Here is a 19,877-nt window from a genome sequence, read left to right on the forward strand (position 1 = left end):
GAGCCACTTCAGAATCTCATTTGTTTCAATAACTTCAATTCTCATTCTTCTCAATTCCAATGATTATAGGCCCAACCTGCTCAACCTTTCCTCATAAAGCAAACCCTTCATCCTTGGAATCAGCCTAGTGTGCCTTCTCTCAACTGCAAGGCTTCCCTACCCATATACTCTATCCCCGGCCAACATTCCATTCGCCTTCCTAACTACTTGCTCGAAATGTATACTCACCTTTTGTGGTTCATGTGCAAGGACTACAAGATCCCTCTGTGCTGCAGCATTCTGCAGTCCCGCTCCATTTAAACAATATTCTGCTTTTTCTATTCTTCCTGCCAAATTGGAAAGCCTCGCATTTTCTCACATTGTATTGGTGCCTGTGCTGCCTCTTCAAAAGAGCTGCTGAATTAGTCCTGCACTACCACCAGCAGCCCCCTCTTCTTCCCCTTAGACCTGCACATTTTTCCTTTTGAAGTATGCATCCAATTTCCTTTTGAAGGTTACTGCAATCTGTTTCCAACGCCCGTTCAGGCAGCATTCCAGATTACAGAACAAGCTGAAGAAAAAATTCTCCTCATCTCCCCTCTAGTTCTGTTGCTAATCATCTTAAATGAAAACTGGTCCTCTTCTTTTATTCTAACAAAACCCCTTCATGGTTCACAGTCAACGCTGCACTGAATTAACTAGGGGTTTCTGCTGCTACATCACCATTTTCAATTTGGAACCTTGTTTAACTCAGACCAACCTTCTCCTCTTCAAGCTAAAGTAACAAAACTGTTTATAAATTACATAGTGGAAATATTAAATCTGAAAGGATTCAGTTTATACTGAGTAATACAAATCACAATCCACAGTGTGAAGCCTAGGAGATTTTAACTTCCAGGCTTCAACCATACACTTGTCGATCTCCTGCCCGGAACAAAACAATTATAATCTGGCCTTTCTGGGCTTCTTCTAGTGCTGGCTTCTGGGAATGGACTTGGTGGTGCCGAATGGCCTTTTTCCTGTGCTTTATATTCTATGAGCTCAGTCAAGTTTTTTGTTAATGATTACTATAAAGTAACCATGCGAGAAAATGTGTGTTCATGTTGGATGAGCTTGAGCGTAGCTGCCACTCACTATTGATTCCTTCATTTCTAAAATTAAGGTTATCCGTTTGATAGAACAATAGCATGTATTTATAAAGCGCCTTTAATGCGATCAAATGTCCCAAGGCACTTCACAGGGGTATAAACCAAAATTCCACACTGAGCTGTGTAAAGACATATTAGGGCAGATGACTAAAAGCTTGATCAAAATGGTAGACTCTAAAGAGTGTCTTAAAGGAGGAAAGGGAGGTAGAAAGACTGAGAGGTTTGAGGAAGGAATTCCAGAGTTGAGGATCTTCGTAGCTGAAGGCACAGCCACATGGTGGCGTGAACGATGTATGGGGTGGTCAAGCGGCCAGAATTAGAGACTCGTGTCAGCTTCTTGACTCCTGTACTCGCCCATCTGCTCAGGGTTTTTATATATCTCCGGTATCCCTCGTTTATTTTATGAGATTAACCATCTGTCCCTTCACACCTCCACAGGACCCAACTGTTGACCACTCAGTTGCCTCCTTTTACATAAGAACATAGGAACAGGAGCAGGCTATTAAGCCCCTCAAGCCTGTTCCACTATTCACTATAGAGATCATGGCTGATCTGTACCCTAATTCCCCTCACTCACTGTGGCCCCCTGTTCCTTCATATTGTTAGCTAGCAAAAAAATCTATCAATCTCACAATTGAAATTATTAATTGAGCTCGCTTTTAGTGGAAAGAGTTCCATGCTTCTATCACTATTTCTGTAAATTTCCCAACTTCTTCCCTGAATGACCTGGCTTTGACTTTAAGGCTAAATACTCTTGTCCTATCACCCACCTGTGGGAAAACCTGTCAACTCCTTTCAAAAGCCCAAAAACACAATGATATCACCCCATAACCTTTTGTATCCAAGGGAATACAAGCCTAGTTTATGTAACCTCGCTTCATAATTTAACCCTCGGAGCCCTGATGACACGCTGGTGAATCTGTGCTGTACTCCTTCCAATACCAATATAACCTTTCTAAGGTGCGATGCTTTGAACTCACACAGTATCCAAAATGTGGCCTGTACCCAGGACCAATACTTGCACTTGTCAGTAACTGGTCTCTTCGGATATTATGCCCCCATTTCAAAATGCTGGCACCACCTGTCCCTTGAGAAACCTACCCCTCGCTTAGCCCCTCTATTTCTGACAACTATTGCTCCATTTTTAACCTCCCATTTCTCTCTAATGCTTTTAAATACAGCACTCCCACTGTTGTCTGTTCAAATTCTTTTAGTCTTGTTCCTGTCCTGCTCACAATACCAACATCTTTGATAATTATGATGACTGATGACCGATTATGATGGGCAAGTTTTCCATAGCCCAGGTATGTGACACACTAAAACACCTTGGTACATTTTACTATGTTAAAGGCACGTGATATATAAACGCAATTGTTGTTCCTATTCAGCAATAGTCTTTATTCTTTATAAGACAAAGGGAAACTAATTCTGTGGGTTTCTCAATAGTTTTTTCTGTAGACTTCTAAAGATGGTGATGACTTCTGGCTTGAATTTTCGCTTCAGAGGCAGGAAACTGTTCCCATGTCCTGAACCTGCCCCGAAACAAGTGACTGACTTGGAATTTTGATGAGGTCATCCCTTAATTGGCCATTGAGACAGGTTCTCTGTCCAATTAAGGGCGGCAGACAGGCTCTTGAAGCTGGAGGGTCGATCAGAGGCCTTGAAGCTTGAGAGGAGCAGCAGCCTTCAATGAATGATAAGTAATTGAGAGGGCGCTTCAACATGGGGATCTTTCTATAGCGTTGTCTTTGACTGCACTCCCACCTGAGGCAGGGATGGCTTGTAGGCTTGTGTGGAGTGCTGGCACCCCAGCTTACCACCAGGCGCCCACCTCTGGGCAGTGAAACTATGATCCACTAGCATCATAGTGGATCAGGAGGACAGGCTTAAGGATAATATGGTTTCAGAGCAAAGTGTTTCCAATACAAGAGAATTTAGAGATAACTTCCTCATAAGTCTGTTGACCCCACTAGACTTAACTTCAAACAAGGAGCCATATGCTTTTCTAGTTTAGTATTTAACCTAAGGCAGTGTACTAGTAAATAAGAAGAACATGACTCAGTGTGAACCTGAAATTGCAGCATCTCTGGGAAATTGACTGAAGAATCCTGCCCTAACCCCACCCCATCCAAAATAGCTGGCGCCAACAACAGGGAAGGGGAAGTGGCACACTGGCTGGCTCTGGTATTTTCAAGTTCCATCCACCAGAAATTTCAGCTCCTTTTGTGTCTACAACATCTTACGGACTGACAGAAAAATGAAACCATACACAGCACAGGCAGCAGTAATGCTGAAATTTAATTTGACTAAAGATACCGGTCATTAATATCTCCTGTTTTGATATCTTGGGTTATGATCTCATTTGGACTATTTGATTTAAAGGGACAGTCCTGAAAATGTTTGCCAACCCTTTATTTTTCTCTCTACAAGCACCTGACATAACATTAGTTACATCACAATGTATGGTCACAATGACTGGCTCCACACCTACTTTCTCCCAAGTAAAAATAAGTTTGTTGAATATTTACTAATGAAGCCTACACCTAGTTGACTCACTCCCAAACGTTCACAATTACACACATGCTTCATAACTTTCTATTTATTGTTTTGAAGAGCATTTAAAGGGATGATTCCAGGCAGGATTCATTCCCAAAATGGTCATGAATAGGATGCTGTGAAGCATCTGTTCAATTGGACATCAGGCAAAGCTTATATATTTGCTGCAGTTCAAACTTACAACATGGTTTTCAGGTTTTATTCCGTTTAGGGAAATTTGACACAAAGGTGCAAATGTTCAAAAATCTTAGCAACAGACATGTCTGCAGTGTACTTTATCACTGTTGTTTGGTAGTACCCCTTTAAGAAAGGTTTTTATGACTGTCTGTGATCACCACTAGCATCACAGTGGATCAGCAGGACTAGCTTATGATAATATGGCTTCAGAGCAAGGTGTTTCCAATACAAGAGAATTTAGAGATAATTTCCTTGTAAGTCTGTTGACACCGCTAGACTTAACTTCTGGCAAGGAGCCATGTGCTTCTCCAGGTTAGTGTTTAACTTAAGGCAATGTACTACTAAATAAGGCAGACATCACACAGAATGAAGGCAGTGTGAAGCTGAACTTGCAGCATCTCTAGTCCAGGCTACATTGGGCTTACCATTAGAAGCCACCAGAGATTCATTAGCCTTTAGACCATAAGACGTAGGGGCAGAAGTAGGACATTCGGCCCATCGAGTCTGCTCTGCCATGCAATGAGCTCATGGCTGATCTGATAATCTTCAACTCCACTTTCCTGCCTTTTCCTCTTCCCTTTGATTCCCTTACTGATTAAAAATCCGTCTATCTCAGCCTTGAATATACTTAATGAGTCAGCCTCTACAGCCTTCTGTGGGTAAAGAATACCGTCAAGCTAAGAAATTCTTCCTCATCTCTGTCTTAAATGGGCGACCCCTTACTCTGAGATTATGTCTCCTGGTCCTAGGCTCTCCAACAAGGGAAAACAACCTCTCAGCATCTACCTTGTCAAGCCCCCTAAGAATCTTATATGTTTCAATAAGGTTGCCTCTCAATCTTCCATACTCCAATGAGTACAGGCCCAATCTACTCAACCTCTCCTCATAAGAGAATCCCTCCATACCGGTAATAACCTAGTGAACTTTCTCTGGACTGCCTCCAATGCCAGTACATCTTTCATTAGATAAGGGAACCAAAATTGTTCACAGTATTCTAGGTATAGTCTAACTAATGCCTTGTATAGTTTTAGCAAGACTTCCCTATTTTTATACTTCATTCCCTTTATAACGAAGGCCAACATTCCATTTGCCTTCCCTATTACCTGATGAACTTGTATGCTAGCTTTTAGTGATTCATGCACCAGGACCCCCAAATCCCTCTGTGCTGCAGCTTTCTGAAGTCTTCCTCTATTTAAATAATATTCAGCTCTTCTATTCTTCCTGCCAAAGTGCATAACCTCACATTTTCCCACATTATATTCCATCTGCCAAGTTTTTGCCCACTCACTTAACCTGTCTATATCCCTGTGTAGAATCTTTGTGTCATCCTCACCACTTGCCTTCCCACCTATTTTGTGTCATCCGCAAACATGGCGATAGTACATTCACTTCCCTCATCCAAGTCATTAATATATATTGTAAATAATTGTGGCCCGAGCACTGATTCCTGTGGCATTCCACTAGTTACAGGTTGCCATCCTGAAAATGCCCCCCTTATCCCAACTCTCTGTCTTCAATTAGTTAGCCAATCCTCTATCCATGCTAATATACTATCCCCAACACCATGGGCTCTTATCTTGTTTAGTATCCTTATGTGTGATGCCTTATCGAACGCCTTTCGGAAATCCAAATATATTATATCTACTGGTTGCCCTTTATCTATCCTGCTTGTTACCTCCTCAAAGAATTCTAATGAGTTTGTCAGGCATGATTTCCCCTTCATGATGCCATGCTGACTTTGCTTGATTATATTATGCATTTCTAAATGCTCTGCTATTACATCCCTTATAATAGACTCTAACATTTTCCCAGTGATGGATGTTAAGCTAACTGGCCTATAGTTACCTGTCTTTTGTCTCCCTCCCTTTTTGAATAAGGGTGTTACATTGGCAGTTTTCCAATCCTCTGTGACCTTTCCAGAATCTAAGGATTCTTGGAAGATTACTACCAGTGCATCCACTATCTCTGCAGCTACTTCCTTTAATATCCTAGGATGCAACCCATCAGGTCCAGGGGACTTATTGGCCTTTAGCCCTATTAGTTCCCCTAGTGCTTTTTTTCTAGTGATAGTTATTGTGTTTATTTCCTTCCTCCCTTTTGCCCGTTGATTATTTAGTATTTTTGGAATGCTGTTAGTATCTTCTACCATAAAGACTGATGCAAAGTATTTATTCAACTCCTCTGCCATTTCTGGTTCCCTATTATTATTTCCCCAGCCTCATTCTCTAAGGGGCCTATGTTCATTTTGGCCTCTCTCTTCCTTTTTATATATTTAAAGAAACTCTTACTATCCGTTTTTATATTACTTGCTAGTTTACCCTCAAAGTTTATTTTCTCCTTCTTTATTATTTTTTTGGTCGTCTTCTGTTGGTTTTTAAAACTTTCCCAATCCTCTGGCTTACCACTAATCTTTGTCACATTGTATGTTTTTTCTTTCAATTTGATACACTCCTTAACTTCCTTGGTTAACCATGGTGGGTTTATCCCCTTCCTAGAATCCTTCTTCCTCATTGGGATATATCTTTGTTGCGAGTCATGAACTATTTTCAACCACCTTTTCCGCTTACTTCTTTTCCCAGTCCACTCCAGCCAACTCTACCCTCTGCCTTTAAAATTATTGAATTGGCATTGTTAGAAAAAAATATTACCTGCAGACACAAACCTTTGGACCTTTCTTTATCAAGACATTGTAGCATTCAAATCAAGGCCCAGTTTGCTCTGGTGGATGTGAAAGATCCCATGGCACTATTTCAAAGAAGAGCCAGGGGAGTTATCCCCAGTGTCCTGACCAATATTTATCCCTCAATCAACATCAAAAAATAAGATTGAACTAGGTTGTTCCCACGTTACTGTTTGTGGGAGTTTGCTGTGTTTCCTACATTACAACAGGGATGTCAATGGCTATGAAGTGCTTTGAGTTAGTCCTGAAAAGCACTGTATAAATTCAAGCCTTTCTTTCTTTCTAATTCCCTGGGTGACCTTTTGAAAGCCCTAAACATCGCCTGCAAGGTACAGAATATTACCTTTTCTGGTGACAGAATGGCTCATTTCAGAGTGAAAGACTTATGTAGGTTGGTTTTCATCCTTGCCTAGGAAGCATTTCAGCCAAAGTAACTTTTGGGTTACTCTGCCTACAAGGATTAACAGGGACAGATGCGGCAGAAGTGTCCTGGCTGACATTGCAGCACTACCCTTGTCTATGCCAGTGGCTTACCCGGATACTGTCCTCACCATTTGGGATAGGGTCTACTGCCAATTATGAAACAGACAAAGTTTCCATTCCCCCATTCTTCTGCCAGCGGGGAAACTGTATGGAATTTGCAAGCTGTGAGAAAATGCTGGCCTAGCCAGCAACACCCCATCCCATGAAAGAATTTAAAAAAAGGAAGGGAATCAAGGGTTATGGGGAAATGGCAGGAAAGTGGAGTTGAGGATTATCAGATCTGCCATGATCTCATTGAATGGTGGAGAAGGCTGGATGGGCCGAATGGCCTGCTTCTGCTCCTACATCTATGACCTTATGGCCTTAAAATCTGCTCTAGAGTTCAGATAAATGAATATGATATTTCTGTATGATTACTCTTGTACTCCATGGGATTTAGAATGATAGCAAGTAGTGGGTGAGTGAGGATACAGGAGTGAGGTTTGTGCAGTCTGTGAACATATCAAGAATCAAAGACTATGCTGGACTTCAAACATAGTGAGGGCTAAATTGGATAGCCCTCGAAAATGGGTTGAGGGATTGTAATGGGCGATTAACCCCCACCTGCTGATTGTAATGCAGGAAGCCCACCAACTCCATGCTGCCTGCTCATTTAAATGATCACAGCATTAACATTAACATTGACAGCACTAACCACGCTGTTTATCAGCTGGTTATATCAGCAGGGGGCCAATATCGTGAGCGACTGGAGCAATTTAAAGCTAGCCTGCACCTCTTAAAGGGGGAGGTGCACTATAGCTGCATCAGGTGCTGGGAAACATGGTTTAAAAGAATCAGACCTTCACAATAGTGAGGAATGGAAGGGTATGCAAGAGGGAGCAGGCTTTTTGAACACTGTACAGGAGGTCTTGGTGGAGGAGGTGGATTGGAGGAGATGTGCCCTGTATTCACAAGGGAAGCAGGAAACCCTCCGGACCTAACAGTCAAATGGCAGTGGGAGCTGATCGCCGTGGAGGCCGATGCTAGGAGTCAAGGCCTGGATGCTGCACCACAAGAAGTGCAATGACCTTAGGCGGGTAGTCAATGTCAGTTAATGGATCTTCAAATGCCATATCCTATAACTGCACTACTAGCCTCAGACACTGCTCAATTCACCACACCTCACTTTTACAGCTTGGCTCTGCTGCAGGCCTCACCCCATACACTGCCAGCTATTCAACTATGACAGCCACGTGAGCTAAACTGCAGGACACTCACTGGCATACTTCCCTCTCTATTGCAGGATAGGGTGGAGCACAACTGGTGGCAGCAGGGGCTAACCAGAGGGTGACAGATGCACCTCCATGTCCTGACTCCCATGGAGGAAATGGTACTGGCCATTATTGAGATGGCCATTGCTGAAACCAAGATAACCTGTAAATGGTTGATGATCCCCTTAAATAGCACTGGTGGGGTGGTCGATCCCGCTGTGTGTTCAGTGAGGTTGAGAGGGGACATTCAGTGGAGTGTTGAGTTCCGATTTGACACTGCTGGGGTTAAACCAGTGGATGCTGTTTGACATCTTTATCAGCTGCTTTGCATATAACCACAGAGGCATTCACTGCATGCATGTTAATGTCGACATCACAAATGTGTGTGTGTGGCATGGATGCTATTTTGGAGCTCTGAGTGCCCATAGAACGATAGCTAACAAGCCTAATCTTTCACACAGCAGTTTGCGTTGGTCTGTTTGCTCAGTTGGTGGGTGTGCTGAGGCTATAGGACTGAACCATAGAGAATGAGAAGACACTTGGTCCTATATCTAGTCAATACCGAATTCACTCATCTCAGTCACAATGTTGTAGCTTGCCTCTGACCTCTAGGTTAGGAAGAGTTAAAATCTGCCACGTCTCCTGTTTCTAACCTGCTGCAATGACCCTGCCAGCTCTTCCGGCTCCCACACTGTTACCACTGATGCCCTTAAGGATCTATTCTTGGCCCCTTTCCATTTCTCATCTACATGCTGCTACCACCAACGCCCCCCCACCACCCCGCACAGCCACATTATCTGAAAAAGCAACATCATTTTCCACATGTACCCTTTCATCACCCAGCTCTAACTGACCACCAACTGTCTTGACTCCTCCACTTTCTCTAAACTGTCAGACTGTTTGTCCCACATCCAGTACTGGCTGATCAGTAATTTTGCTGCAACAAAATATTGGGAAGTTCGAAGCCATTGTCTTCGAACCACGAAATCACCACGAACTCTGCTCCCTGTTGACCAACTCCATCCCTCTACCTAATGAGTGTCTGAGGCTGAACTAGATTGTTCACAACCTTGGTGTCATGTTTGATCCCAGGATGAGCTTCCAACCACATATCCACACCATCACTGTAACCGCCTATTTCCACCTCTGTGACACTGGCCAACACCACCCTGCCTCAGCTCATCTGCTGCTGAAATCTTCATTGATGCCTTTTTTACCTTTAGACTTGACTATTCCAATACGTGCCTGGCTGTCTCCCATCTTCCATCTTCTGTAAACTTGTGGTCATCCAAACCTTTGCTGCCCCGTGTCCTTATTTCCACCAATTCCCAATTACCCATCATCCCTGTGCTACATTGGCTTCTGGTCAAGCAACTCCTCTAAGAGAATTTGAAAATTCTCTTCCTTGTTTCCAAATCCCTCCATGGCCTCATCCCTCCCTATCTCTGTAACCTCCTCTGGCCCTACAACCCACTGAGATATCTGTAGTCCTCCAATTCTGGTCTTTGAGCATCCTCGATTTTAATCACTCCACCATGGGCAGCTGTGCCCTCGGTTGCCAAGGCTGTCAATCTGGTATTCCCTCCTTAAGCCTTTTCACCTCACTGCCTCTCTTTCCTTCTTTAAGACACTCTGTAAAAGCTATCTCTTTGACCAAGCTTTTGGTCATCTGACCTAATGCTTTATGTGGCTCGGTGTCAAATTTTGTTTGATAAGGCTCCTGTGAAGCAACTTGAGATGTTTTACGACATTAAAGGTGTTATATAAATGCATGTTGTTGTTGCTGTTGTGTGTGAGTGTGTGAGAGAGAGATTATATATATATATATATTCACACACATCTATTGGGGAGTAAATCAGATTCTGTGGACGACACTCACTGTTGAAGCTTATAGATGACCCGTTGGCTGAGATATGAGAAGGTGATGACCGCAGCCCCAGGAACTGTACCCCAGTGTGGAGTCAACACCTATAGGCGAGTGGAGGGGAGAAACTTAACAGAAAAACAAAAACACTTCCGTGTTGTCAGCTGATTCTATTGCAACCTTTTCTGTAAAGATCCCTTTTCTGTTACATCACAAAGGCTATCCATCTGGTCACAATAATTTACCACTCTCAGCAAATCAAAGTAAGTGTCACTTAAGTAAACATTTTCAATTGCAAACTAAATTGCAATTGTGTACGAATTGGATTGGATCATGTATTTTGAGGCAGGGTCTAATTTCAATGAGCAGACATTTCTCATTTATGCTGTCATTTAGATGACTTTCCAAGATTCATTTGAAGTTTGCTGTTCTTTGATCTGAGGAATATCAAAGGTTTCTGTACAATTTGTATCGCCTCTTCAATACCTTTTCCTTTTGGAGGTGAATCATCTTCACAGCAGATTGTATCTATCTGATATCTTGTACATTCACATTGGTCTCACCAGGAAGTTCTCCATTTAGAAATAAACAAGCTGAGCTCGTGTTATGCAATTCAATATTTTTATGCTCACCATGTTTTCACATGGGCCATGTACACATATAGTTCTGGCTATAACAACAATTTGCAAATGCATAGCACCTTTAACATAGTAAAATATCCTAAGGTGCTCCATAGGAGCATTATCAAATTTGACACCAAGACATAAAAGGAGATTTTAAGACAGGTCATCAAAAGCTTGGTCAAAGATAAAGTACGTGTGCATGTTAAAGAGAAAGAGGTAGCGAGTTTTAGGGAGAGTATTCTACAACTTAGGGTTTAGGTAACTGAAAGTACTCCTCTTCACCTCAATCTGAAATGCCCCACTTTTGCTGAGTGAAAAGTGCTTTACTGCGCCCAATGGCCATGGATGCGTCATCGCCGCCCAGGAGCCACAGATGCTCTGACTTGTGATGCCTGCAACTGGCCTACCACCTTTTGGTGCCTGCAGGCCAGTCTGTTTTCCTGCTGTCTGTGTCTCTCCTCCTGATAGCTTAGCTGTGCCCCACCAACTCTCCTCAACACCCACCCCCCACCCCCAAAACCCCCAAGATGTTCTCAGTCTCTTTTACTGGTGGATTAGGTGTCCTCTGGCTTCCTGAAGGCTTCCTTCAACTCGACTCACACTCCTAAATTCCAAACCCAGAAAGCAGTAAGATAATACAATCTGGAGGTAACTTTGCATCTTCATCACCTGGGGAGTACACTGGAGAAGCAATAAGCCTTTTTAAGCAAAAGACAACCGCATTTCATTGACTTAGAAGTTCAACTGAGATGATGACCCAGTGATTAAGATGGTTATAAGTTGGAGACAGGTCTTTCAGAATGACAAAGCCGCTGCCAATGAAAGATGCTCAATGAACACTCCAGGAGCTGCTAGAGTAAACTAATCTCATCCTTCCCTTAAGAGAGGAACACACACAGAGTAGGATGAATATGACCTGTGAAAGAAATGCTTTAAAGAGCTGAATGACATTTTCCTTGCTTCATATTTTCATATGTTCTTGGGACTTCTTTTTAAAAAAAGATTGAGGGTTGGAATAGTGCCACATGAAATCAAGTAATGAGCATAAAATTTACATGTCTGAAGCACGTAGTGTAAAAAGTGTCATGAACATGTGGCATAGACTGTCAGATAGAAAAAGTTAATTCCATATTAATGCCTTTAAAAAGCACTGAAAGAATATCTGATTAGAAGTGGGATCGATGATTGCGAAAATATGTAGATGTAAATTAATGCTGAGCATGGAACATGAAGGTTGCTGGAGATATTATGCCTAAGAAAGCAATTGATTCAATATCTTTTATGTAGACTGTAAAATCATTATGTATCATGGACTTTAATTGATTCACCTTTGTGGGTCGGCTGGCCAGGGATCGAGTTAGCAGGAACTTTTAATTGGGAAGTGAAATAGCCTGGGCAGCCTCCACAGTGGAGATGAATTATAAATGATCTGCAGAAGGTGTTTGATGTGCTGAATGGCCTTTTATCATCCCATGCTTCGTCTTGTGGTTAATTTGAGCTGCATGGGAATTCTACATATAATGGCTGCTAATAGGGTGTTTGTCATCGTCAGAAAGTGTAATATTTAGTGCTGTACAACAACTAATATGAATGAAATTTTCTTTTGATGCTGAAGTTTTTCTTTAAAAAATATCATTTAGTTACATACTAATTTATACAGCTTTGTATGCGAGTCATCACAGGGCTCCTCTGAGGTTTGAATCAGTGCTACGCCAAGCTGGGCCTTATCTAAAAAGGTGGAATCTGTGAAAAACAAGCCACAAAAGTAATCATACGTGCGTCACTTGTGTTAATTTGAACTACTTTTTTTCTCCTTCTCTGACCCCGTGTTTTCACCATACATGCAAGGACATTCTGTACGAAAAAGTACCATACCATTGAGGACATCAACAATATAACACTGACTACATTTCAAAAGATTGTCATTGACTGTGAAGTGCCTTGGAATGTCTGAGGATGTGAAAACGTGTTATAAAAACAAAGTTTTAATTTCTTTAAACAAGAAAACTAATGGGACGTATAGGTATACTTGATCACATATTCATAATTATATCCTTTCTCTTCTCTTTAATTCCTCTTCTTTACAGTAAGGAAGTGAGTTTTGTTACTTTCACCAATGTCTCCAGACACATTTTGTAAACGATCTGCAGACTTTAACGTGTGGTCCCACTGCCACAAAGCTTGGTCAAACTGTGGGAGCTTCATAGACCCTTTGGCATCATTTGTTTGGTAGAATAATATCTCCAAAGGCACACAGTATATGAAATAGCAAATACTTGCAAGGGATAAAATATTTCATCTGGGACTTCTAATGACTGCTTAGACTCTTCAAGCTACACAGTCATGGCTTTTGACTTCATTAGAGCCCCTTTGATTTTTATTGCAATCTTGTGATAACAGAGCTGGCCATGACCTTCCAGCTAAACTCACTGATGTTAATGTATTGGAGCCCTTGTTTCTTTTGTTCGCAGTTATAAGACCACAAAATTCAGGCTATGCCCATTTTTGAGATGTTGTGCACCCTTGAGTTTGCTCTGTGTCTATTTATTTTGCTTTTCTAGCAATGCAGTGGAAACAAGTTTGTAAGTTTGGGTAGCTTTTGTCATTTGAAGAAACAAGCTCTAATCATTTGGAATAGAGTGGGGGGGCCGTTGGTGGGGTGGTGAATGCGGGTGGTGGACTTGACGTTATTTGGACTACAGCCCTTTAGTAGAGCTCATTTAAAGTTCCACTCAGCAACACTCAGCCCGTTTCCAAGGATTGAAACTTCCTTGGCCTGAGGGCAGTGTATCAAAACAGGTTAGAACCAGTTTATTAGATTCTACAAACTAAGTATGCGAAGGCTTCACTCATGAAATGTTATCATTATCGGGATGTCTCTACATTCAAATGTTGTGACCAGTTTGGAGACCAGTATGCCATCTTTTTTGGCTGTCCCTTGATTCAAGGATGATGTCTATTCAGGGTTGTGGGTATCTGCCATGGATCTTCACGTGACTAATTAGGCGATTCTTGACCCATAAATCGTTGACCACATGGGCCAGGATGCCCCAGAAGGTAGTGGAATCCTGAGTGCAGGATTTGCTTCCTTTTCTTTCCTTCTCTGTCGCCACTTTGCCTCATCATTAAGATGTTGGGACTCAAAACATGATGCAGCTTTATGGACAAGATGTTCCCATTTTGAACAATTGGTAGAAAGCTCCCTCAAGTCATTAAGGTCAATGCTGTTGTGCTTCAAGGAGAGTTTCAGAGTGTGTTTCAACCATTTTGTTTGTCCTCGCTTGGAATGCTGGCCATTTGAGAGTTGGGAAAATAAGACCTGGCGAGAGAGAGGCTTCTTGGCCATCTGGGCATAGTGACAATCCATTGAAGTTGATTTTGCCGTCGTTTTGCCTTAATGCTGTGGAGCTGGCTTGAAGAAGGACACTAGCATTTGTTTGACGTCCCCCCATTGAATCCGGAGGTTGTGGTGGGGGCATTGCTGATGGAATTTCTCTAGCATTCTAATGTGTTGCAGATACACAGTCCAGGTCTCACTGAGGTACAGGGCTGTAGCGATGACAACTGCTCTGTACATTTGGACATTTGTTGACATGCGGAGGTCTTTGTTGTCAAACACTCACTTCCATGGTTTGTAGAAGGCTGAGCTGGAACAGCTGATCCGGTGTTGGATCATCCTCATCAATGGTGGCCTTTTGAGAGATGTGACTGTCAAAGTATGGGAAGTTGTTATGGACAGGGTCAGGAGAGAACTGAAACCCTTGTACTCTTTCCCTTGCCGTTCATAATCAGTGTCTTTCGAAAAGGAAAATGTGTGTGTTTCTTAGCCCCTAGAGTGTGTGTGGTCAATTTAAATAACAGTAACACATTTTCATGGGTTTAACTAAAAAGGATTATTTATTCACACATTCACACGAACACGCAGGCACGCACACATGCCTGCACACACACACGTGTACTCATACACGTACACACACGTGTATATACACACACACACACACACAGACACGAAGAGGATACAGTTCAAGAGAATAGTGCACTTTTACAAGCTGTAAAAAAAAAGAATAGTTCATTGGTTTGACTTGTTAGGGGCCATTAAAGGTGGCATTTTCACTCCGAAAGTACTATTTAGTTGGGTTCAATAGCTGGAGCCATTTTTTAGGATTACTGCAGGATTTGAATTTGAATGCAGGATTGAAGAGATGGATGTTCAGCAGGTCACGAAGTTAGTCACTTGCAGTTTTTATTGCCAGGAGGTCAAGTTTCTTTACAGGTAGATTTGTAACAGGAATCAGGCTGGAAGACTTTTAGGATACAGCAGTCTCTAGGTTTAAAAAGGCATAGTGCTACTGCCTTTTTCTGCAGCTGGTATTCTGCAGTGGGTGTTCTATTAGGTTCTCTTTGGTTCTTGGAATAATAGATTTGTTTTCTACAGCCGTTTTTGGTCACATGATGGCAAGTTTCAGTGCCTTCCATTGCCCGCATGGTGGGTTGGAGCCAGAGTGCTTGATGCATAATGAGCTTATGATTGATAACCCATCAACATACCAGCTACGATTGGCTCACTGAACGCCTTATTTGATGTTCCATCCTCATAGCTCTGACACGTCTGGTTGTCATCATTTGTTAGATCTCTTCCACTGAGCTGGTAAGGATGGTCCCTTTGCATTTGAGAACTTTCCAGAGACATTTTCAGATAAGAGTTAATCCTTTATCTGTGCAGAAATTGCAAAAGTCATCTGTCTCCTGGCACCCATCTTAGCAGCCTGCTTAGTGTCCATTTTTTAAAAGAAAGATAGTTCCAGAAAACTATATACTAGATGCAATCCAAGTTTAAAGTTATGAATAGGACATGCCTTCACTGGGCACGACAGAAGTGCTCAACATATTCTAGGGTTTCTGCTTCAACACAAATGGAAGGTGGAATGTTTGGCTGACCCGGTATGGATTGATATATGAGTTTTGTTTTGACAACATTCAAGGATAGGCTGAGTTTCCTGTTTGCAGAAGTGAAGAGATAAAGAGTGGTTTGCAAATTGGGTGCAGAGTGGACAGCAACACTGCAGTCCTGCACAAAATGTAGCTCATGTGTGTCTATGGTGGTCAGTTTAATTTTGGCATGGAGGTGACTAAGGTTAAAGAACTTTCCATCTAGGCAGTAATTAGGCCTCTGCCTGGAGGGCAGTTGATCTTTTATGAGGTGAATAGCCATTGTCGGGTAGATTGTAAATAGCATGGGGGCTGTCATACAGCCTTGCTTGACACCTGTCTGGATTTTGAAGAAGACCATATCAGATCTCCCACTCAGGACAATTGCAGTCATATCATCATACGACACTTGTAGGATGTGATGAAGTTTCTTGGAGATCCAAATCTTTGGAGCACAATCCACAGAGTCTTGCAATTTACTGAGTCAAATGCTTTGGTCAGGTCGATGAATGCAATGAAGAATGCCTGGTTCTGAACAGTTCCAAAGAAGAGTCATATTGGACTTGAAACATTAACTGTTTCCCTCTCTACAGATGCTGCCAGACCTGCTGAGTCTTTCCAGCACTTCTTCATTTATATCATTGAAGAATTCCTGCTGTTGTTCTCATTATTTTTCCTGGATTTGTCTGGCAACAAAGACCATGTTAGGGGTTCCTTTGGAAGGCCTAAAGCCACACTGTGTCCCTGGGAGGATTTCCTCAGTGACAGGAAGTAGGCGATTCAGGAGAATGCGCGTCAGGATTTTCCCAGCTGTGGACAAGAGGGAAGCACCTCAAGAGTTTCCACAGCGTGATTGATCTCTCTTCTTGAAGATAGTTACATTGACGCATTCCTGAAGTCAGGGGAGACTTCTTTTTCTTCACAAGTCCGTATGATGAATGCAGGAGTCTTGATGTGAGCAAAAGCTTTGAGGACCTTAGTTGGAATACCATGGATGTCACAGACTTTCTTGTTTTTTCACCCATTTGATTGCTTGTTTCAGCTCTCCCACTGATGGTCGTTCATCCATGGTATTAGCCTGGAGAGTTATCAGCTGCCACTGTGGATTCATGGTGAGTATTGAAAAGGTTCTTTCCAGTGCTGATGGATGGAATTGTCGTCTTTAAGAAGAGAAAAAACTATCCAGTGAGCGAAGGGGATTTTGTCTATTTGACCTAGACTACACAAAGATAAAGCCCATTAGGGGACTTTAATTAAGGAATTAAGGTACAGATCAGCTATAACCTAAATGAATGGCAGAAGAGGTTTGAGGATTGAACAGCTTCCACCTGTTCCTATGTTCCTACGATTGACAGAATTGGACAGTAAGCCAAGATTTTGATCTGTGGTGTAGGAGAAATTTGGAACTCGCTCCCCAAAAAACTGTTGAGGCAAGGGCTCAATTGAAAATTTCAAAACTGAAAGCAATAGATTTTTGTTAGGCAAGGGTATTAAGGGGGTTACGGAACCAAAGCAGGTAGATGGAGCTAAGGTATGGAACTAAAATACAGAACATGTTCTCATTGAATGGTGGAACAGGTTCAATAGGCTGGATGCCTACTCTTGTTCCTATGTTCCCTCCTTGTTCTATAAGATGATGCATATAGAAGGTTTATAAGAAAAAGTGAAGCAGACCAACCTTTCCTGAGGGTTTTGATATAGTACTCCTGTAATGGATGGAAACTTCCAAAAGGATGTTATTGTCAGCTGTGATAGAAAAATGGTTACTTCAGACTCTAAAAACAGTTATTTCCACCATGATTAGTCATCCAAGTATTGGTAAGGGAGCTTCTTTCAGCATAACATGTGCGCTCATGGTAGCTGTGATAGTAACAATGAAGGTGTGTGCATGTCTTGTGATGGATAAGGGAAAATACTAGGGTTCTAGGGTTTGTATGAATTTTCCATGTCATTGGTTGTGAAACCCTTGTAGGTCAAAAGCCTGTCAACACCCACTATATGAATTAGGAATGAGGTGGAGTGGAAGCATAACTCAACGATAATTTTGGCAAGATCTAGATCTACCAGGTCCCTGCCCTTCTAAAGATCCACATCCAAATGCCAATTGGTGGCAATTTCTCCAGTGTGTCCCCATTATGTTGATCTCACATGACAAAACAAATTTGAGGCTTTTCCTGGGGAATCCCAGGAATTCTACCCCAGGTACCCCAGCTAGACCCACCAGTATCTTTATGTTGCCTGAGAGCAGTTTTACAGCCCTATTCTAGATCTAAAGATGAGCTCAACAAAAAATAAAACAAACGTAAGTGACCCTCGAGGGATGGGTTTAAGTATTTCACTATGTAATGTCCGAGACACAACGGACACAATTTCACTGCAAATCCAACCACTTTCATTAGGAAAAAGCTTAAACAAATGCAAGTAATTTAGAAAACATGCAGCTACCCCCAGGTAGTCAGTCTAGGTTGACTGTAGGTCGATTGGATCCGATCTGGCCAGGACCAATCCACTTCCAGCGGGACTTCTTAATGGTCTCACTCCAACAGCACCCTGTCCATGAGGGTTCTTAGCCTCATTTTATCCTTTGGCCTTGTGTCAATCCTGCTGTGCCCCTTGATTGGTTTATAGGGTGTGTGATCTGTCTCTGATCAGTCAACATGGAGAACTGTAGCATGTTCAGCTTATTTCCACTGCCCCTTTGCAATAAATGTAAGCATATCCTTACAAGTAGCACCTCTTTTCTCTAAGGGAAAAGTTAGAAAAACGATGGCATGTCGTTCTTTGTTCTTGAGGGTGTCATTCTGCATTCCACTGCTTGTGGTCTCATTTGCGATGCTACAGTTGTGATTCCTGTCCAGTTCTTTAAAATAACTTACCCACTCACCCCCAGGATTTGGCACTGGGCCATTGGCAGGTAAGGAGTGCTGAGCTGAAAACCCACCCCATTGCACTTTTGACAGCGCAAATGGCATCACAGATTTCCTTCCCTGCTGTTTCCTGGGCTTTCAGATGAACATGGTGCTGACTTTAAAATATTAAGCTTCTGTTAGAATTCATCTTAATCCAGGAGCAGCTGGAGTGCTTCCCCCAGATCTCTCAAGGTGTCCTTGGACCACTGCCTAACTTGGCTGGAACCCCCAGTCTCCTGCAACACCCTTCTTCCGGTGAATGCCGGGGACTGTTTCCATAGGTCCTCAGCTATGTTTTGAGATGTTTTATTTTGTTAAAGAGGCTATACAAACATTGTTGTTGTTGTGTCCTCCTGCAGCCAAATGCCTCTTTACCCCTATTGACCAGGCAGTCACTCTGGCTGGGTGTCAGACTGGAGTTGGTGAGAGATATTTAAATGAGGTCATATCATTAAAATCATCAGAATTTTCATGTCCCCACTACCAGGCTGCCTGCCTTCCTGTTATTACCAAAGCTGTGGTTCATTGCAAAAGGAAGAATTGAGGCACAAATTGCAAGGGGGCACTAATGAGTGGAAAAATTGGGGGAATTCATTTGAACTCCATGAAAAGTGGTTCCACTATCTTTCTAACTTAGCTTTTTAACTCTGTGTCTCTCTGAATTGCCCCATGATACACAGCACGGCCTTCCAGTACACAGTCTGAGGGATCTGACCGTGGAAGACGAGTTGGCAGCGCTAATCAGAAAGGAGACAAGTTCACCAATAGCAAGAAACAGGAAGAAAATCAAGAACAAGGACCTTTCTACTACATTGGCGGCACAAATGGAGTTGCACTGTATGTAAAAAGTAGAGCTTTATTATAAGTTGTTGTAACAATGCAGCTTGACACATCCTTTGTTTGATGAGTAGACCTACATAAGTGTATAATTTGAGTAGAATCCAGTTTTGTTCTCATATGCAAATACAGGCTAAACAGGTTTAATACAGGGACCAGAATTTATCATCAGCTTCATAACAAGGGCCGAGGTCCCGCATCCCTAGCAGATTCTCTACCCCCCACCCCACATCCACCCCCCCACCCCTACTCTCTCTTTCTCATGTGTATTTCTCACAAGGAAGGCTGGATATTCCCCACGTTATTGATGACACTTGCGTGTAGATTTTCTAATGTCTATAAGCATTGAGGAAACAGAATGAGCATAATTAAGTGTTTGCACAGCGATGCTGAACTTGTTCTGCAAACTTCATTATAATGGTTCACTACTAAATTTTAAGTA

At 42.3% G+C, this 19,877-nt stretch overlaps 1 protein-coding gene across 1 annotated transcript in view; it reads left to right on the top strand.

Annotated features, from left to right (window-relative positions):
- Window positions 1-19,877, top strand: part of LOC144691133 (protein polyglycylase TTLL10-like) — a 123,896-nt gene that overhangs the window by 38,220 nt on the left and 65,799 nt on the right. The window contains exon 3 of the mRNA XM_078559200.1: window positions 19,292-19,435. Within this exon, the coding sequence (XP_078415326.1) occupies window positions 19,292-19,435 (144 nt within the window). The remainder of the gene's footprint in view (window positions 1-19,291; window positions 19,436-19,877) is intronic.

Source organism: Cetorhinus maximus, chromosome 15 (assembly GCF_964194155.1).
Source record: "Cetorhinus maximus chromosome 15, sCetMax3.hap1.1, whole genome shotgun sequence".
NCBI classification, from domain to species: domain Eukaryota; kingdom Metazoa; phylum Chordata; class Chondrichthyes; order Lamniformes; family Cetorhinidae; genus Cetorhinus; species Cetorhinus maximus.